General features: G+C 33.5%; 1 protein-coding gene across 4 annotated transcripts in view; it reads right to left on the bottom strand.

Annotated features, from left to right (window-relative positions):
• Positions 1 to 394: 394 nt before the first annotated feature.
• LOC128235116 (uncharacterized) overlaps positions 395 to 16373 on the bottom strand; it is a 49712-nt gene continuing 33733 nt past the window's right edge. For 3 of the 4 annotated variants that reach the window (XM_052949856.1, XM_052949866.1, XM_052949870.1), the window contains 8 exons: positions 14125 to 14310; positions 10111 to 10155; positions 8926 to 9298; positions 8341 to 8438; positions 7877 to 8020; positions 5185 to 5319; positions 3040 to 3135; positions 395 to 906 (listed from right to left, as the gene is read on the bottom strand). In XM_052949856.1, coding sequence (XP_052805816.1) covers positions 3079 to 3135; positions 5185 to 5319; positions 7877 to 8020; positions 8341 to 8438; positions 8926 to 9298; positions 10111 to 10155; positions 14125 to 14310 — 1038 coding nt within the window. In that variant the 3' untranslated portion in view covers positions 395 to 906; positions 3040 to 3078. The remainder of the gene's footprint in view (positions 907 to 3039; positions 3136 to 5184; positions 5320 to 7876; positions 8021 to 8340; positions 8439 to 8925; positions 9299 to 10110; positions 10156 to 14124; positions 14311 to 16373) is intronic. The other variant, XM_052949873.1, reaches the window with a different exon arrangement.

The following is a 16373-nucleotide window of genomic DNA, read 5'->3' as shown; positions in this document are numbered from 1 at the left end:
CAAAATATAGGATAATATAGGAAATATATAGGTTTTGAAAAATATAGGAAATTTCTCAAATATATAGGAATATAGGAATATGTTGACGGCCTGAATTAAGGAACAACAGAACATATTTTTATTCAGTAAACTACATAGTTTCTTGTGACATATAAGTACATTTAAACAAATCAAACTACAAGACATAACGTAATAGCACATAGGATGGCTTATAAGGAATAAATAAGTTTCACCATATAAATAACAAACTTTAACTGTTTATTGGGATACAATACCGCTGAACATAAAAAGGTAGAACACGTGTTATTGGATGGTCGAACTTAACTTTTATTTCTCAACAGTTAATAAGGTATTTCTTATTATATAAGCTTCATTAACAAATAAAAAGTCATAATACAGATATGGCCAAACATTTATTAATCAATTCTTAATAATAAGTATTACTATAACAATATGCACATGTTATGTGAATAACACAAAATAAAGAAAAAGGAGAGTACAAAGAAGCAGGTTAAACATCATAATGCATGTTACGTATATTGCAACATTTCAAATAGTTTGATCATTGGTACATGATATTATAGATAGAAATCATGATCATTTATTATTGTCAAATGTTGTAGTGATTAGGGTGATCCAAGCACAACATTGCTATTTGTTTTCAATTGTGTATACATGGTCCAAATCCTATTGCTGTAGCTTCAAAAATAATAAAGAAGGTCAAAAAGACACAGTATAGATCATACAACATTGATATTTGTTTGCAAAACTGCACACATGGTCTAACTTCAATTGATGTAGCTTCCAGATAAGAGTAGGACAAAAGGTCACAGTCAAGGTTATCCAAGCAAAACATTGCTGGTTGCATTCAAAACTGTAAACATGGTCCAAATGTCATCACTGGAGCTTAAAAAAGAAAGTAAAAGTGTCACAGCTTATGTCATTCAAGGACATCAAAAATTGTTTTCTAAACTGTATACATGGTTCCAATTTCATTGCTGCAAGAGACAGGATGATTTCCCTATATAAGTTTATAGGAAACTTGTTAACCCTATGGCGTTCGTCATATAAATGAACTTGGTCGAGGACCACTATATGATACAACATACAAAATATCAAGGATGTTGGCCTAGCAGTTACAGACAAGAATATTTTATTATATAAGTCTATAGAAAACTTGTGACAACTGGGACAGGGCCAGTTTTAACCCCAAGGACACGATTTGAACTAACTTGATAGAGGACATCAACATGAGGATACATACAAAATAGCACGGCTCTTGGATTTCAGACAAGAAGATTTTTAAAATGAATCCTATAAAAATCTATAGGAACAAGTGGCAAGTTTTGTCACTAGGGGCATAGTTTTAATAAACTTGGTGGAGGACCACGGTATGATGCTACATGTACATACAAAATATCAAAGGTCTGGTCCCTAGTGGTTTCAAACAAGAAGATTTAAAAGATTCCCCTGTATTAATCTGTAAGAAACTTGTGATCCCCAGGGAAAAATTTGAACAAACTTGGTAGATGACCACTAGACAATGTAGCACACCAAATAGTCAAGCTCTTGGTCTCATGTTTTTTTCATAAGATTTTAAAATATTTTCCATTTGGTTGCCATGGGGACCAGAGATCTGCATGGAAGGCTTTAAACGATTTTGAAAGGGCACCTTCCACGGAACATCCAAGTAAAGCTTTATCTAAATAGGCCAGGTGTTTTTGGAGAATATTATGTTAGAAGCAATTGATGACGGAAGGACGACGATGTGAAAAACGTAAATCCCATGTAACGTAGTGTAACAATCCATTTACATTATGAAAATCCTTCAAATCAACATCATATAATTTACATACTATAAATATATCTAGTAAAGGCAAGACATGCACATAACACAAGGCAGAATTGCACTGTATGAAATAAAAGCAAAACCCTAATACATAACAAGAGCTGTCACAGAGACAGCGCGCTGGACTATTCCGCCGCTTTTCAGTGTAAGGATTGAAAAGTTTTGGCGAAACATGCATGGATCACTGTTAAGATTAGATTTCAATGCAATACATGATGTGCTGAGATATTAACATAAATGTGGTCACATGCAAAATTTTAACCAGAATCTTTAAGTGTAATAATAAAGGGCCATTATTTGCAAAATACAGTTATCTAACTTGGTTATTCAATTAGGTTGGGTGGTTGAATACCATTGTATAAAGTCTCAATGCAATACATCAAGTAGTTGCTGAGATATTATCCTATGTGTGCTAACATGCAAGACCTTAACCAGAATTTTAAAGTAGCATAATAAAGGGGCAAAAATTATGAAATAATAATATGAAAGATAGAGTTATCTTACTTGATTAAATAAGAAGGTTAAATGGTTGGGAGCCTGTGTGTAAAGTTTCAATGGAATACATGATGTATTCGCTGAGGTATTGACTTAAAAGTGGTTATATGCAAAACCTTAACCAGAATTTCTAAGTTTTAAAATAAATTGCATTAAATGCAAACTAGAGTTATCTAACTTGGTTAATTAAGTAGGTTGGTTGGTTGAGTACCATTGTATCGAGTCTCAATGCAATACCTCAAGTAGTTGCTGAGATATTACCTATGTGTGCTTTAAGTCTCAATGCAATACCTCAAACAGTTGCTGAGATATTAACCTATGTGTGCTTGCACGCAAAACCTTAACCAGAATTTCTAAGTCAAATAATAAAGGCCTATTATTTGCATTAAATGCAAACTAAAGTTATCTAACTTTGTTAATCAAGTAGGTTTGATGGTTGAGTACCATTGTATAAAGTCTCAATGCAATACCTCAAGTAGTTGCTGAGATATTAACCTATGTGTGCTTGCACGCAAAACCTTAGCCAAGGGGTGAGCCAACGCCGACGCTTGGATGAGTAGTATAGTTCTCCTTATTCCTCGAATAGTCGTGCTAAAAACATAAATTTTCAGTAAATCTGAATTTTCAGATGTTAAGGGAGGCATTTTATCATTCATTTAAGTGACCTTAAACAATAAAGGTCAAGGGCAACTAACCACTGAAGTTTGATGGTCCTAGGTGAAACGGATCTTCAGTTATTGTGGAGGCAGTCCTGAACAGATCATGGCTTCCTTAACAATATCTAAGTATTTCTGAAAGAGAAGTATAAATCATGCAAGTACTGTTTTGAGTACAGTGTAACATAAACTTATGTAAATAAAAAAACGCTACATTGTAAAACGTTCATATATTTCTCGCAAAATCAAAATTATCGTCATATTCCCAATATATGTATTAATTTCATGACTCTGGTACACGCACAATACAAACTTACGCTCCAGTACACATCAGTGGAGTCATGAGTGGGTCAGCGTACATTTTTTACGTGTTCCTTATTCAACTAAACCATGCAGTTTTTGATCACTAAAATAGAACATGTATACCCGGACAATGATTTACAGAACGATTTTTGGACACAAGTCTTGTTTCTTTCATTTATTAACGATACATAGACTTTGTAATGAAATCGTCGAGGATTTTGGCAATGTAATGTGATAGTGTTAACGTTCACAAGAACTTGTCGCTAGACGTTTCAAAGTGTCTTGTTCGACAGTTTCACGCTTAGTACTGCGGATAAACGAAACTGGGAGTGTGTTAGACAGGCCAAGATCAGGTGCACTACGCGTGACGTCAGTACGTCAGGACAATATCATACGTGCACGTCACCTCCACGATTTGTTTGCTACAGCACGTTCAGTGTCGAACCTAATTAAAGGCTGTAGAGGAACGATTTTCAATTGCAACACAGTGGGAATCAGCTTTTAGAGCAGGGCCTACACTGCAGAAGCCCGTATCGCTGCATGACTTTCAGGTGGAGTCACCGTCAAGTTTGACATCGGTCAACAATCATCCGCGTCGATAAGGTTTAGTGATATTAAGGATGCACACCCCTAATGAAAACTACCACTTGAAACTCTTCAATTTGTATGCTTTAGCCTATGTTGTTAAGGACAGGACTACAAACCTTTTGGGGGTTTCAAGGTAGTGGTTCGATTCTAGCCAGAAGCACATTTTTTTTTCTTCTTTGTTTTCATTAACTAACATTTTTTACTGAAGTTAATATTTTCATTAAAAAGTAATAAAATACATTTCTACATATAAATATTAGCTTCCGTGAAGATTTTATAACTTGAAGGCACGGCTGAAATAGGTGGTTGAGAATTACAACCTTTTTTTTAAATGAGACGGTAAAACATTTTGATTTTTTAGCATTATGTTCCCAAAAGATAAGCGTTTTTTAGTTATTGAGTGTGACCTACAGACTGACGGACAGGGCAAAAACAATATGTCTCCCCATGAATGGGAGAGACATAATTGTTATTTGACGGTAAATTTATTTTAAATTTTGTTTTTGAATCCAGGAAATAATACACATTAAGAAATTACCAAGCTGATCATAGTTGGTGCCCATTTGGCGTGTGCTACCTTAAATAATGCATCACAATTCAATATCTCCGATACTGACAAGACACAGCATGTATACAGGCATCGTCATAAACGCAACACACGTAACTGCATATTGCAATATTACAAACTTCGGTGGGGCAATCAATTTAAATTAAATTTCAGCTAACAGCATGATTAATTCATTAATTTCTGCATAATTTGATTACCATAGGATTGTTGTTTCATATATTATTTATAAAAGTAAAAATTCTTGTCCTCGTTTTTAAAAACATCCTTAATAAAACCATTGTAGCGTTTTTTTTATTTACATCAGTTTAGTTTTAAATATAACAAATGGTTCATAAACACTAAGAGCAGTAAGCCAAAAACAAATAAGTACCTATATAAAATAAGTGAAAGGGTAAATTATATTGAGACAACAAGAGTTCCACAAACCAGTGCCTAGTTAAACCTAGTTAAAGAAATCAAAGGGCATAAATATATGCTAGTGTGATGTGTCTGGCTACACATAAGCAAACAATGTTAAATCTCTTAAAAGGACAAGTATTTTTCATGTTTCCAATGTGGATAGAATCATATGGATGTTTACTTTTCTTGCATACCTTTAACTTTAAATTTTATCTAAATTGATGTAAATACACAAACTCTGTAAAATTAACCAAAACATGTGTGCGCTGTTGCTTAATGATGTCAAGACAGTTATTGTCATTATTCCCTTCAAACCTTTGGCTTACATCATTGCAAATATTGTCATCAACCCTTTTGATCTGTCTGGATTCGAGTAAGGAACAGTTGGTTGATGAAGATGGTTGTCCATCATCAGTATGAACATCACCTGAGGGTACTTCATGGTGTTGAAAAGGAGATACCTGCAATAATTGAGTTTATATGTATTTATGTATGCATACCTGTACATGGGCCCCAAGACCTTCATACAATAAATATTTGAACTCTTGAACTCAATCGTGAATCAAAATATTCTTTCAAAAACGATTCCATGAACAAATACGTTTGGGTCTGATTTTGCAACAATTGAGATTGTTATTGTTCATTTTACAAAAGCAGATGTAATTATTTTATATCAAAGTAAATAATCATGCATTTCATTTTCCTTGAAATACTTTCAACAATTTAAGGCAAACATACCCAACGCAAGCAATGACACCAAAAACAATCTCAATATCTATTTTTTCTATCGATTAAACAAACAAGAAAAGTATGTTAAACAGTATGCCCCCTGAGCACTGCTTTGTCAGAAACATGTGGAAGATGAATCAATCAAATTGTCTGAAGAACAAATGCATGAAGTATTGACCTTGACCTACTGATCCCAAAATCAATAGGGGTCATCTGCTGTCATGGGCAACCTACCACCGAAGTTAACATCTTCGCATATCAAACCTTCTCGAGTTATTGTACATAAGACTGTTGACAGTCATCTTGACTAATGAGTTTAACTGACCAAAAAACAATGGAGCTCATGGTCAATTTACAATTTTTGATTCATGGTTGTAGGCCAAACTTTTCTCGCTTTATTTAGACAAAATTTCAACAAAAATGATAGCCGCAACCTTGATCTCTGACATAGGAGATAACATAATTGTCAAGGACAATCTACCTTGAAAATTTCATGGTCTTTGGTCAAACAGTTTTCAAACAAAAATATGGCTTGAAGCGACGGATGCTCCCCATATGCCCATTTTTTATGAAAGGGCAGAAATTGTTATAATACAATATGCTAGTGAAAGGTAAATTGTGGTAGCATTATCATATTCAAGTTGGAAAAATTCAGTACACAGAAAGATATAAGCAGGTTTAAAAATTATCTTCTTAAGTAAATTTCAAGACATGAAATAAAAAAGCAGCAATTGAAATTCACAAATATCCAAGATTTGGACCTGGACAAACGCTGTTTTTCAAAAACTATCAGTTAAGGGGAGATAACTAAAATGCAGGGCATGATAATGGTTCTGTGGTAATTCACTTCCTCTCATTGCCTTCTATCGGCATTTCACTCCATCAAGTAATTTCCAAGATATAGGCCATACAAGTACCCATTTTTGAAACATATCAGATAAAGTGGAGATAACTTAAAAAATATGCAGGGCAGGTTTATGGTTCATATGCACTGGACTTTCTCTCATAGCCATCTAATTATATTGGGAATTTCTTTTTTAAACTTAAATAATAAATAGTTATAACTTATTTTGAACTTAAAGTAAAAACAATATTATGTTTTATCATCTCATTTTGAAACAAAATAGAGTTTGAAATTCTGAATCTGTTTCAACAATGTCTGCAAGTAATGAAATCTTCAAAGAAGCTAAAAATTATTTGTAGAAATGTATTTAATAAATGTTAAATAAAAATGCACTGATTTTTTTTGTCTAAAATGTAAGCTACTAAAAAACAATTGAAAAAAAATGTACGCTTCTGGATGGATTCGAACCGCTACCTTGAAACCATCAACAACACAGGCTTAAGAATTTAATTGAATAGTTTCAAGTGAAGGTTTTCATAAGGGTGGTACTACCTTAATATACATGAAAGGACATGGTGATTGTGCACTACCCTTCCTCTCATTGCCATCTTTAATCCAATAAGATTTATTTAAATCTCATCAGTAGTTATGAAATTATGGCCTCGAAGAGCACCAATTATGAAAAAATGGTTAAGGGGAGATACCATAACTTATATGCAATATAGGATTAAGCTTCTTGTACACTGCACTTCCTCTCATTACCATCTATATACATGTATATAATTTTAATATATATAACAAGGTTTTTTTTAATCCAATCTGTAGTTTTGAAGTTATTTTCTGGACTAGAGTGTGACTGATGGACGGACGGACTGATGGACAGACAAAGCAGCAACTATTTAATGCTCTCTCTTTGGGTGAAAAAATATTATGCAGACAATTTTTTTTATGACTGTTGTTTGAGAGTGACTTCTGATCGAGGTCGTCTGCTTGCCGATGGCATCTTGCAGCTGAAGTTTCAGTGTCCTAAATCACTCAATTCTTGAATAATTGTGTGCACAAAGTTTTATAACTTGTTTAACTGCAACCTTGACATTTGACCTACTGACCTAAATAAAAATGGGGTCATCTACTGGTCAAAGGCAACCTATCGCATAAGTTTCATTGTCCAACATAAAAAAAAATGCACGAGCTAATGTGCAGACATAGTTTTCATAGCCTGTTGACCGACTGTTGACCATGACTTTGGATGTACATGTAGTGACCCCAAAACAATAGGTGTCATCTATTGCTCAAAGGCTACCAACCACTTAGGTTTGATGGTCATAGGTGAAACCTATCTGGAGTTTTGGTGCAGGCACAAGTTTTGTAATAGACATACACACGGAAAAACAATTCAAATCCCTTTATGATAACAAAACCATTCTTTTTGGTAATAAACATACTGTGGAAGCAGAACTTTTGTTATCCTTTTCAATACCAGATTTCTGTCTTTCTAGTTTTAATCTGGTTTCAGAAGGTGCCTGCAGTTTATGATCTTCTCCTGTAGAACCATTCTTATCTGCAGGTAATGGTGGGGGATCTGGGGGCTAAATAAAATAATAAGATCATTATTTTTATTATCAATAATTTGAATACAAAAAGACTTGATTGAAAAGGGTCTTACATCTAGATTTTAAAACCTAAATAATTGTAATATCATATATTTCTTATTTTCTTTGACAAAAAAATGTAATTAAATTTATTCAGCACTAAAAGGTTATATACCAAGTTTGGTCGCAATAAATTGTAAGTCAAAACTTACTTAAGTTATTCATAACAAACCAAATTTCTATTTTTTCTAAGGGGGTATCAATATAAATAGTCTGTTACTGATAATGATATTAGGGCTAATAAAACTAAACTCTACCTGTATGTGTCTATCCTGGGTGTAGTCTTCACTAGGAACTGAATCAAAGACAACCATGTTGGCCATCAATATTTCTTCTGGGCAGTCTTCTTCTAATGCTAGTCAGGACAACAACATTAACTCAGTTTAAAACCAGACAAATAAAGATCACGCAATCAAACTTTATAAAGTCATCATGCGGCCATCTTATCAGTGATCAATTTGTAATATCAATCTTTAAACAAGAACTAAAAGTTATATGGAGATTTCTACACTTATTTTAAAATTAGAATTTATTTCTTAGCATCTGAGCCCACTGTCATTTAGTTGCATAAATGGTTTGATAATAGAGTATTAAAGTTCCTGTCTCCACAAATTAAAATCCAACCACATTTAAAAGTAAAAGGGGCATAACTCTGGGGACAATCTGGAAGTTTATCCAATTATCTCTATCTTGAAATGCCAACTTGATCATAACCTACATCCCCACGTTATATCATCATGATTTTTACATGTACCACTGTATTATTTCACTCATTGCTTACTCCAATAATGCTTACTCAGAAAGTTCTTACTCTTGCAATTTCGTACTATAATTGGTCTTACCTTGCTCAAAGACATCCTCCATGTCACTACCAGAACTGCTGTCTGATTTTTTATAAAGGTGTGGCAGGCAATTACGTAATTTATAAGATATGTCCTCATCCTTTTGGTCTGATGCATTTCCTAAAGGATTGTCCTCCTCACTCATGAAATACTTTGTTTCACTCTTAGCATCGCTGTCTGTTGAAATTTGAATTTCATCTCCTTCCATGCATGGATGCTCATTGCCAGTGTTCTGAGATGAACACAGGCCATCACCTTGCGTCTCTTTTGGATTTTGTCCTAGTAATTTGAGTGTTAAAATTTCAAGATTTTCCAAAATGGGTTCTGGAATTTCATCAGAACTTTCTATCTGATGAGGTTCTCTTTCATGAGTCTAAAACAAACACAAAATAACATTAACACCATAACTGATATTTGCATATAACATGTTCAAACATATTTAATACACTGTCAATATGTCAAGATTAGAAATAACAGATTAATTGTGAATTTGTTTTTTGCTGCCAATTAATTCCATATTGTTCTTTTTAATAGAAATTTGTATTCCTTATACCTGATAAACCCTAACACAACAAAAAAGATAGTCCAATCATTTTTTTTTCAATCTTACTTAATCAAATTATATAATTTGCTATTCACAGCTTTTTTGTATTCAATTAAGGGTCAAAAATCAGGCCCATTCTGATACATTTTATAAAAAGCAATCCAAAATTTGAAAACATCTTTTAATTCCATCAATCCTTACATAAGTTATTGAAAGAACAATGGCTAATTCTATTTTGAAAAGGGGCCATAACTCAAAATTAAATGGTGTTTACCCAAAATCAAGCCTAACATTATTTATTACAATTTACAGATTAAATTCAATACTTAAATCGGTCATAATTTATCTAGGAATTTAAAAAAAAACGACAACCTGACAAGCAGCAAGCTCCCCCTCCCAACTAACTCCGTGAGGTGGGGACATACAAAATTTAATACGATTTTAAAAAATGGGACTTTCATAACATTTCTGTGCACATTCTTAAAGAAACAACCCACATCAGTCATTTATATTTTTTGTCTATTTATTAAAAATGTTCTTGCTCATTTCTATGCGAAATGAAATCCCAATATTAGTAAAAAAGATTCTATTTTCATTCAAAAGGCCTTGTCCCTTTCCAAAATGGTGGAAAAAACACAAACCAGTGGGGGTCCTTCACGCTGTCCTGCATCCAAAGAAACGTCAAACTGAAATTAAATTTAAAAACAGTTCAAAATAAAAACAAAGGGCATACTACCAGTAGAGGAGCAGATCTCAGACATTTCTTATTGTTTTCACGATACATTCACATCAGGACAGTCACACTAGACTTATAAAGAAATCAGCAGAAACTAAATAATATATCTTTGTTTTCTATTGTTAAGAAATTAATAGATGTAAAATGGGGTAAATTTATAGTTTGACAAGCTTTGCTCTCTTGACATTTTCTTAAAGTAAGGACACAAGGTATATTTTTGCTTCATTTTTTTATATTTTAGAACCAACTTTCATCATTATCCATCAATTCTTACTTTAGTTATTTTTTCCCATTTTTGTAACAGTGAACTTGACTTTAACCCCCACCCCTAACCCCCAACAAACAATCCCAAACTATATTTTCACATAATCTACCCACAGCAACATTCATCACTATACATCAATGCTAGCTTCGAGTCATTGGTTGGAAACCAATGTTTGACGACTGCTAAACGACATCCCAATTCTAATAACCTAATAATTTTTTTAATATAAGTAAAAAAGGTCAATCAAGGGCCATAATTTGTACTCAGGGTTAATATACAGATATGTAACCTAATGGTTAGATTGCCATCACCAGTTGTGTGATAATATGCAGTTATGTAATCTAATTGTGTGATGGCCTTGAACAACTGTGTGAAGAATGAAGCCTATTGAATGAGTGGTATTAAAATGCTAAGTTGCCCTAAAACTTAAACAATTGTGCCCTAAAACCTTAACCTAAATCAGGGGCTATTACATGTGTATTTGCATTTAGGATGATATGGAATTATGTAACCTTATTGTGTGTTATTTACAACTGTGTGAAGTATGAAGTAAATTTAATAATTTTAGGATTTGGAGTTATAAGTGAATGCAAAAATTGTGACTGTACAAGATCTACTCCAGTCCAAATCTACTCCCCTACTGGTATAAAAACATTGTATTTTTATATTGTAAAACATGTGTATTTTTCCTCATTATGGACTCATCCATTAATGTAATTAATCATTAACAGGAAACAAGGGAGTATACTAGACCAGTATTATCTTACAAATTACTGGGCCCCATTTTAATAAAGATCGTTAGGCTTAAATTTGTAACTTTATATGCGTAACCATGTTTATAATAAAAGTATTGTAAGGACTTTATCGCATAGATTCTGCACGTAACAATACGGGCGAGCACCGTATAGCAGCGTAAGGTTTACGACTAAGATATCTTATTGAAACAAGCTCCAGAACACTTACAATCCCGGAAAATAGGATACAGGGCACAATCTGCAAAATGTATATTTATACATATACAATTTGTGTTTGACAGATTTAACTCACCTACTTCAGAAAAAAACATACAGGATATATGTTTATTTCAGTGTAAGATCGTATTTTTATTTCACGAGTGTCATAGAAAAACATATTTTCACGAGTGGCAAAGCCACGAGTGAAAATATATTTTTCCTATGATCATGAGTGAAATTAAATATGATCTTACACTGAAATAAACAAATTTTCTGTTTCTTTTATGCTTATTTTCTGAGTTTTTTTTTTTTTTTTTTTTTCTTAATTACCCCCTTTTTTGAAAAGGGTGTTATTTACGCTGCTGCCCGTGGGGCACCCCTCATGCAAAATTATAGCTGTCAACTATTCTATTTCAGGTTTGTTGAGAAAAATTTCTCTACAATTAATTCTTATAGTTTATTATTGGCTCCTTTTTTAGTGCAAAGCTTTTATGAACAGTAATCAATGGAGTTTTATAAGTGTAAATATGTTCCAAAAAATAACGAAAACACTTTTATTTTAAGCGGGGCATGAATACTTAACCAAATACTACGCCTCCGTTTAATGAATGAAAATTTGGAAGGTCAAATGTGTTAGCAAAACAAATGCGGATGTTCATTGGATTTTAAACATTTTTCTTAGTTTTAGACTGTTTTTCATGATACATGGATATTCAGTCATCTTACTGTCAGAGACCAGTCTGTTTCTTAATCACTTGAAAACAGGTTTGTTTTCCAGGTAAAGAGTGAAAGCCACCTTAGTTTGTTGACAAATTTTGAGGGGTGGGTGGGGTAAAAATATATCAGATTATCTGTAAATTGTTGTGCGAATTTTCCTGGAAGCTCGTTTTACATATTACAATGACAAACAGTTCAAAATATATTTGAACGTTGATATAACATTATATTTATGTTGAAACAGTTGTTTTCATCTGTAATTTGTTTGGCATGAAAACAAATGTTCTAACATTCGATCAGCTTCAAGATGCAGAAAATGTTTGAAAAACAGGATAACCGGTAATAAACGGTAAGTTGTTAATTTCCAAATATATATTTATTTAAACTTATTAAACATTTCTTTAAATTTTAAACATTTTATGCCAACATTGTCTGGTTCAAGCTGAAGTGTTCTGTTTTGACAAAGGATTTTAAAAGTAGTTCTGAAAGTTGATATTTTCACTACTTATTTTGCAGTGAAAATATCAAAGTGATATTTTCACTGTTGTTATTTCACTGATAAAACTCCATTTCATCGAAAAGCATGAAAGAAAAATGTTGTTGTTTTTTTTTTATTTGCTGGCATCTATTAGTCATAAAAAAGGCAAAAAAACCTAAGTTGTTAAGCCAAGCTGCATTGAACAATGCCTGCATCGAACAAAGCCATAACTACAATTGTATGTCTCTGACTTCTGATAGATTGAAACAGTTACATCAAATGAAAACTCCTTTAAAATTTGTTAAAATTATTCTGAGAATTTTCAAAGTCATACGAGGACAACATTAATGCATGTTTGCAAAACTGTACACATGGTCCAAATTACATTTCTGTAGCTTCAAATATAAGAAAGTAGGTCAAAACGTCACAGGCAAGGTTATCAGAGGAAAACATTGATGCCCGTTTGCAAAACCCGTCGCATGGTTGAAATTTCATTGCTCTAGCTTTAAAAATGATAAAGTCAAAAGGGGGTAGGCCAGCTTTGGCCCCAGGGGCATAATTTCAACAGTTTTGGTTGAGGGTCTTCATATGATGCTCCACAACAAATATCAAAGGTATGAGCCTTGTGGTTTGAAACAATATGATTTTGAAAGTTTTTCTAACATAAATCTTAAGGAAAATTGCGACCCCCGGGGCAGGGCCAGTTTTGACCCCAGGGGCATAATTTGAACAATCATGGTAGCGGACCACTTAATGATGCCTTATTCAAAGTAGCAAGGGTCTGCCTACCAGTTTCAGACAAAAAGATTTTCAAACATTTCCCAATTTAAGTATACCAAACCTGTGAACCCCAGGGTGTGGCCAAAAATGACCCCAGGGGCATAAACAAATAATTGTGTTCAATTGGATGCAAGAACAACAGACACTTCTGGTCTTGGCCAATAGAGCTAAAAATGGCATTTGGCCAATAGAGCTAAAATCAACCAACTCCTCTAAACTGTAATTTTGATCTCTTTCAAAAAGGGCAAGGGAGAGTACAACATAAAACCAACTGCACAACCAAAAAAACAAGTTGTCTCCCTTTAATCCTAGACTGGGCTGTAGACCTGTCAAAAAATAGCATTTTTTTATACTTTCAAGGGCCATAATCAAGTCGTGCATGGGCAAACCTAGCAGGAACCGAGCTCCGATGGATATCTACATACTGTACAAGTTTCATCCAGACTGAAGCTGTATCGTGTTCACAAACAATTGTTAACAGACGCACATACAACGTATACATTACCATTGTCATAAAATATGCTCTTCTGGTTTTTGGCCAGTAGAGCTAAAAATGGATGGCCCTAAACTGCTTATATTTTTCAACAAAACGGTTAAACTGTGAATTTTTTTATCTAGTACACCCATTCAAATCTTTTGATAAAAAATCCTGTAGAACAAAAGTCAAAATATTTTTTTGTGTGACTTAAGCACTACTCTTAAATAAAATTCTAAAATTATCATTACCTGATCTCCATGATTAGAATATTTTAAGCTTTGGGGCTCATTTTCTTTCTTCAAGCCTTTTGTTTGTGGTGCCAAGTCATTAGCATAACTGTTGGGTGAAATTGGCCTTTTCACTCCCTGATTTTCAATAGGAATTGTTCCTTGTACAAAACTTTTAAGTCTTCCCAGTACTTCTGAAGCGGCTTGCTGAAAGAAAAATGTGTTAACACGGATATCATTTATATGATGTATGCTTCCCATGTGAGCTACACATTCAGAAAGGAATGTGCCAAATGGAAAATATTGCTTATGAGTAACTAACATTTGACAAAGACAATATGATGAAGTGTTTGTCCTGATTACGGATAATTAAAAGTGATATTAACTTCAACTTTAGAGAGTCACTGATATCATCAGTCTGTCAGTTTTTAATGAAATCACATATTTTTAGTAAGAGTGCTCTTTTAAATCTTTTTTTTTACATCAAATTTCGTATTCATGTAGACCATGAAAAAATGACTTCACTTATGTTCATTCCACTACCAGTCGCTTATTTTATCATAACATTCAAAGGAAATGACGTCAGGTCCTATTTCACAAATGGGTCTGTTTACATTTTTGGTGTATATGTCACTTATCATGGATTTGTCTGGTGACAGCCTCTCCACCAATTAGAATGGTGGAAATATACCAAGTATGAAGTCATTACCATAACTGTTAATGATAAGACAAACGTTTGGTGATCAACAGAAATATCTACATAATCCATGAAGATCCATTGAATAACAATCAGTGTTTGTAAAGAAATAGCACTTTTCAAAGAACTACAGCTCCCTAAAGAATTACTGAGCATGATAATATTGACAATATGCCCATGTTAATAATATTATAGTTATGCTTGTGAAATTTTCTATGAAGTATTGTTTAATTCATCGAGGTGGTTGCTGAGAAAATCTCAGACTAAAAAGATGCTATAGTACAGTTGAACACTGTTAATCCGAAGTTATAGGGACCCAACGAATTACTTCGGGATAGCGGTGTTTCGGATTAACAATTTTCCGCATATGACAGCGTTCGCGGATTATAGATGACGTGAAATACTAAGTCGTGAAAATTACAATGTCGGTTACCAATTGGTAACCAATGCGATACACTCGGTTTGAGGTATCTTTCATATACAAAAATATTTGTTAATTTATTGTTTAATAATTGACAAATAATTCGTTATTATACTTCTTTATCGAAACAACATAAAACATTTAAAACAAAATGACAGCAAATGTATGAATCTGATGACATTTTCGAATGATATTCAAATTGTGTTAACCAGTATTTATATACTACATCACAGAAATGAATCGCTCGTTTTCTGACATTGATGTTTGTAACATACGAGTGCGCAATGTCAATCTTTATAAAGCGCTAATTGTGCTCCATTGTCACCTCAAGCCAATGCATTCGCATTAAGGTGTGAAAAACTATGACACGATCAGGTTCGAATTAAGAATTGATAAATAGGTGTGAAATACCAAATCCAGACCGTAATTTTTACTTCGGAATAGCGATTATTTCGTAATAGCGGTTTCAGATTAAAAACCAAAAATTTAGGTAAACAAAGAAGAAGCAAAATCGGGACGGAAAAATAAATTTGAAATAGCGATAATTTCGGATAAACGGTGTTCCGGATAGCGGTGTTCAACTGTATAGTTTTGTATTAAGTCATGACCAACCTCCCTTCCATGTTTGAGGTTCATGGCCAAAGCACATTCTTGTTATCAATTAGACAACCTTTACATGTTCAAGGCCACCATGACCATGACCTTCCAAAACCCGACCTCAAAATTAATAGGGTTCATCTGCTGATCATGACCAGACTTCATACCAAGACTGAGGACCATAGAACCAAGCACAGTCTAGTAATCAATCAGATAAGGTCTTTGGCCTCAAGGTCAAAGTAAAAATGACTTTGAACCTACTCATCTCAATATTGATAGGGGTCATCTGCTTGCCATGACTAACATACAAACCAAGTTTGAGGACAGTGGGACCAAGAGTACTGTAAATATCACTTGGACAAGCTTTTCGATAACACTTAACACAATGAACCACTCTTCTTTCTCTTTTACTTTTATGAAAAAGAGACAAAGCTGAAGGTTAATCTAGTTAGGTATCTTATATATTTAGTTTCACTGCTACATTCATACACCTCAAAAGCTATCCCAAGCTACCTCAGACCAAGTTTATTCAGGCAGAAACCATTTAACATTGTC

Source organism: Mya arenaria, chromosome 1 (assembly GCF_026914265.1).
Source record: "Mya arenaria isolate MELC-2E11 chromosome 1, ASM2691426v1".
Lineage (NCBI taxonomy): Eukaryota > Metazoa > Mollusca > Bivalvia > Myida > Myidae > Mya > Mya arenaria.
This window is presented reverse-complemented; position numbering and strand designations above follow the sequence as displayed.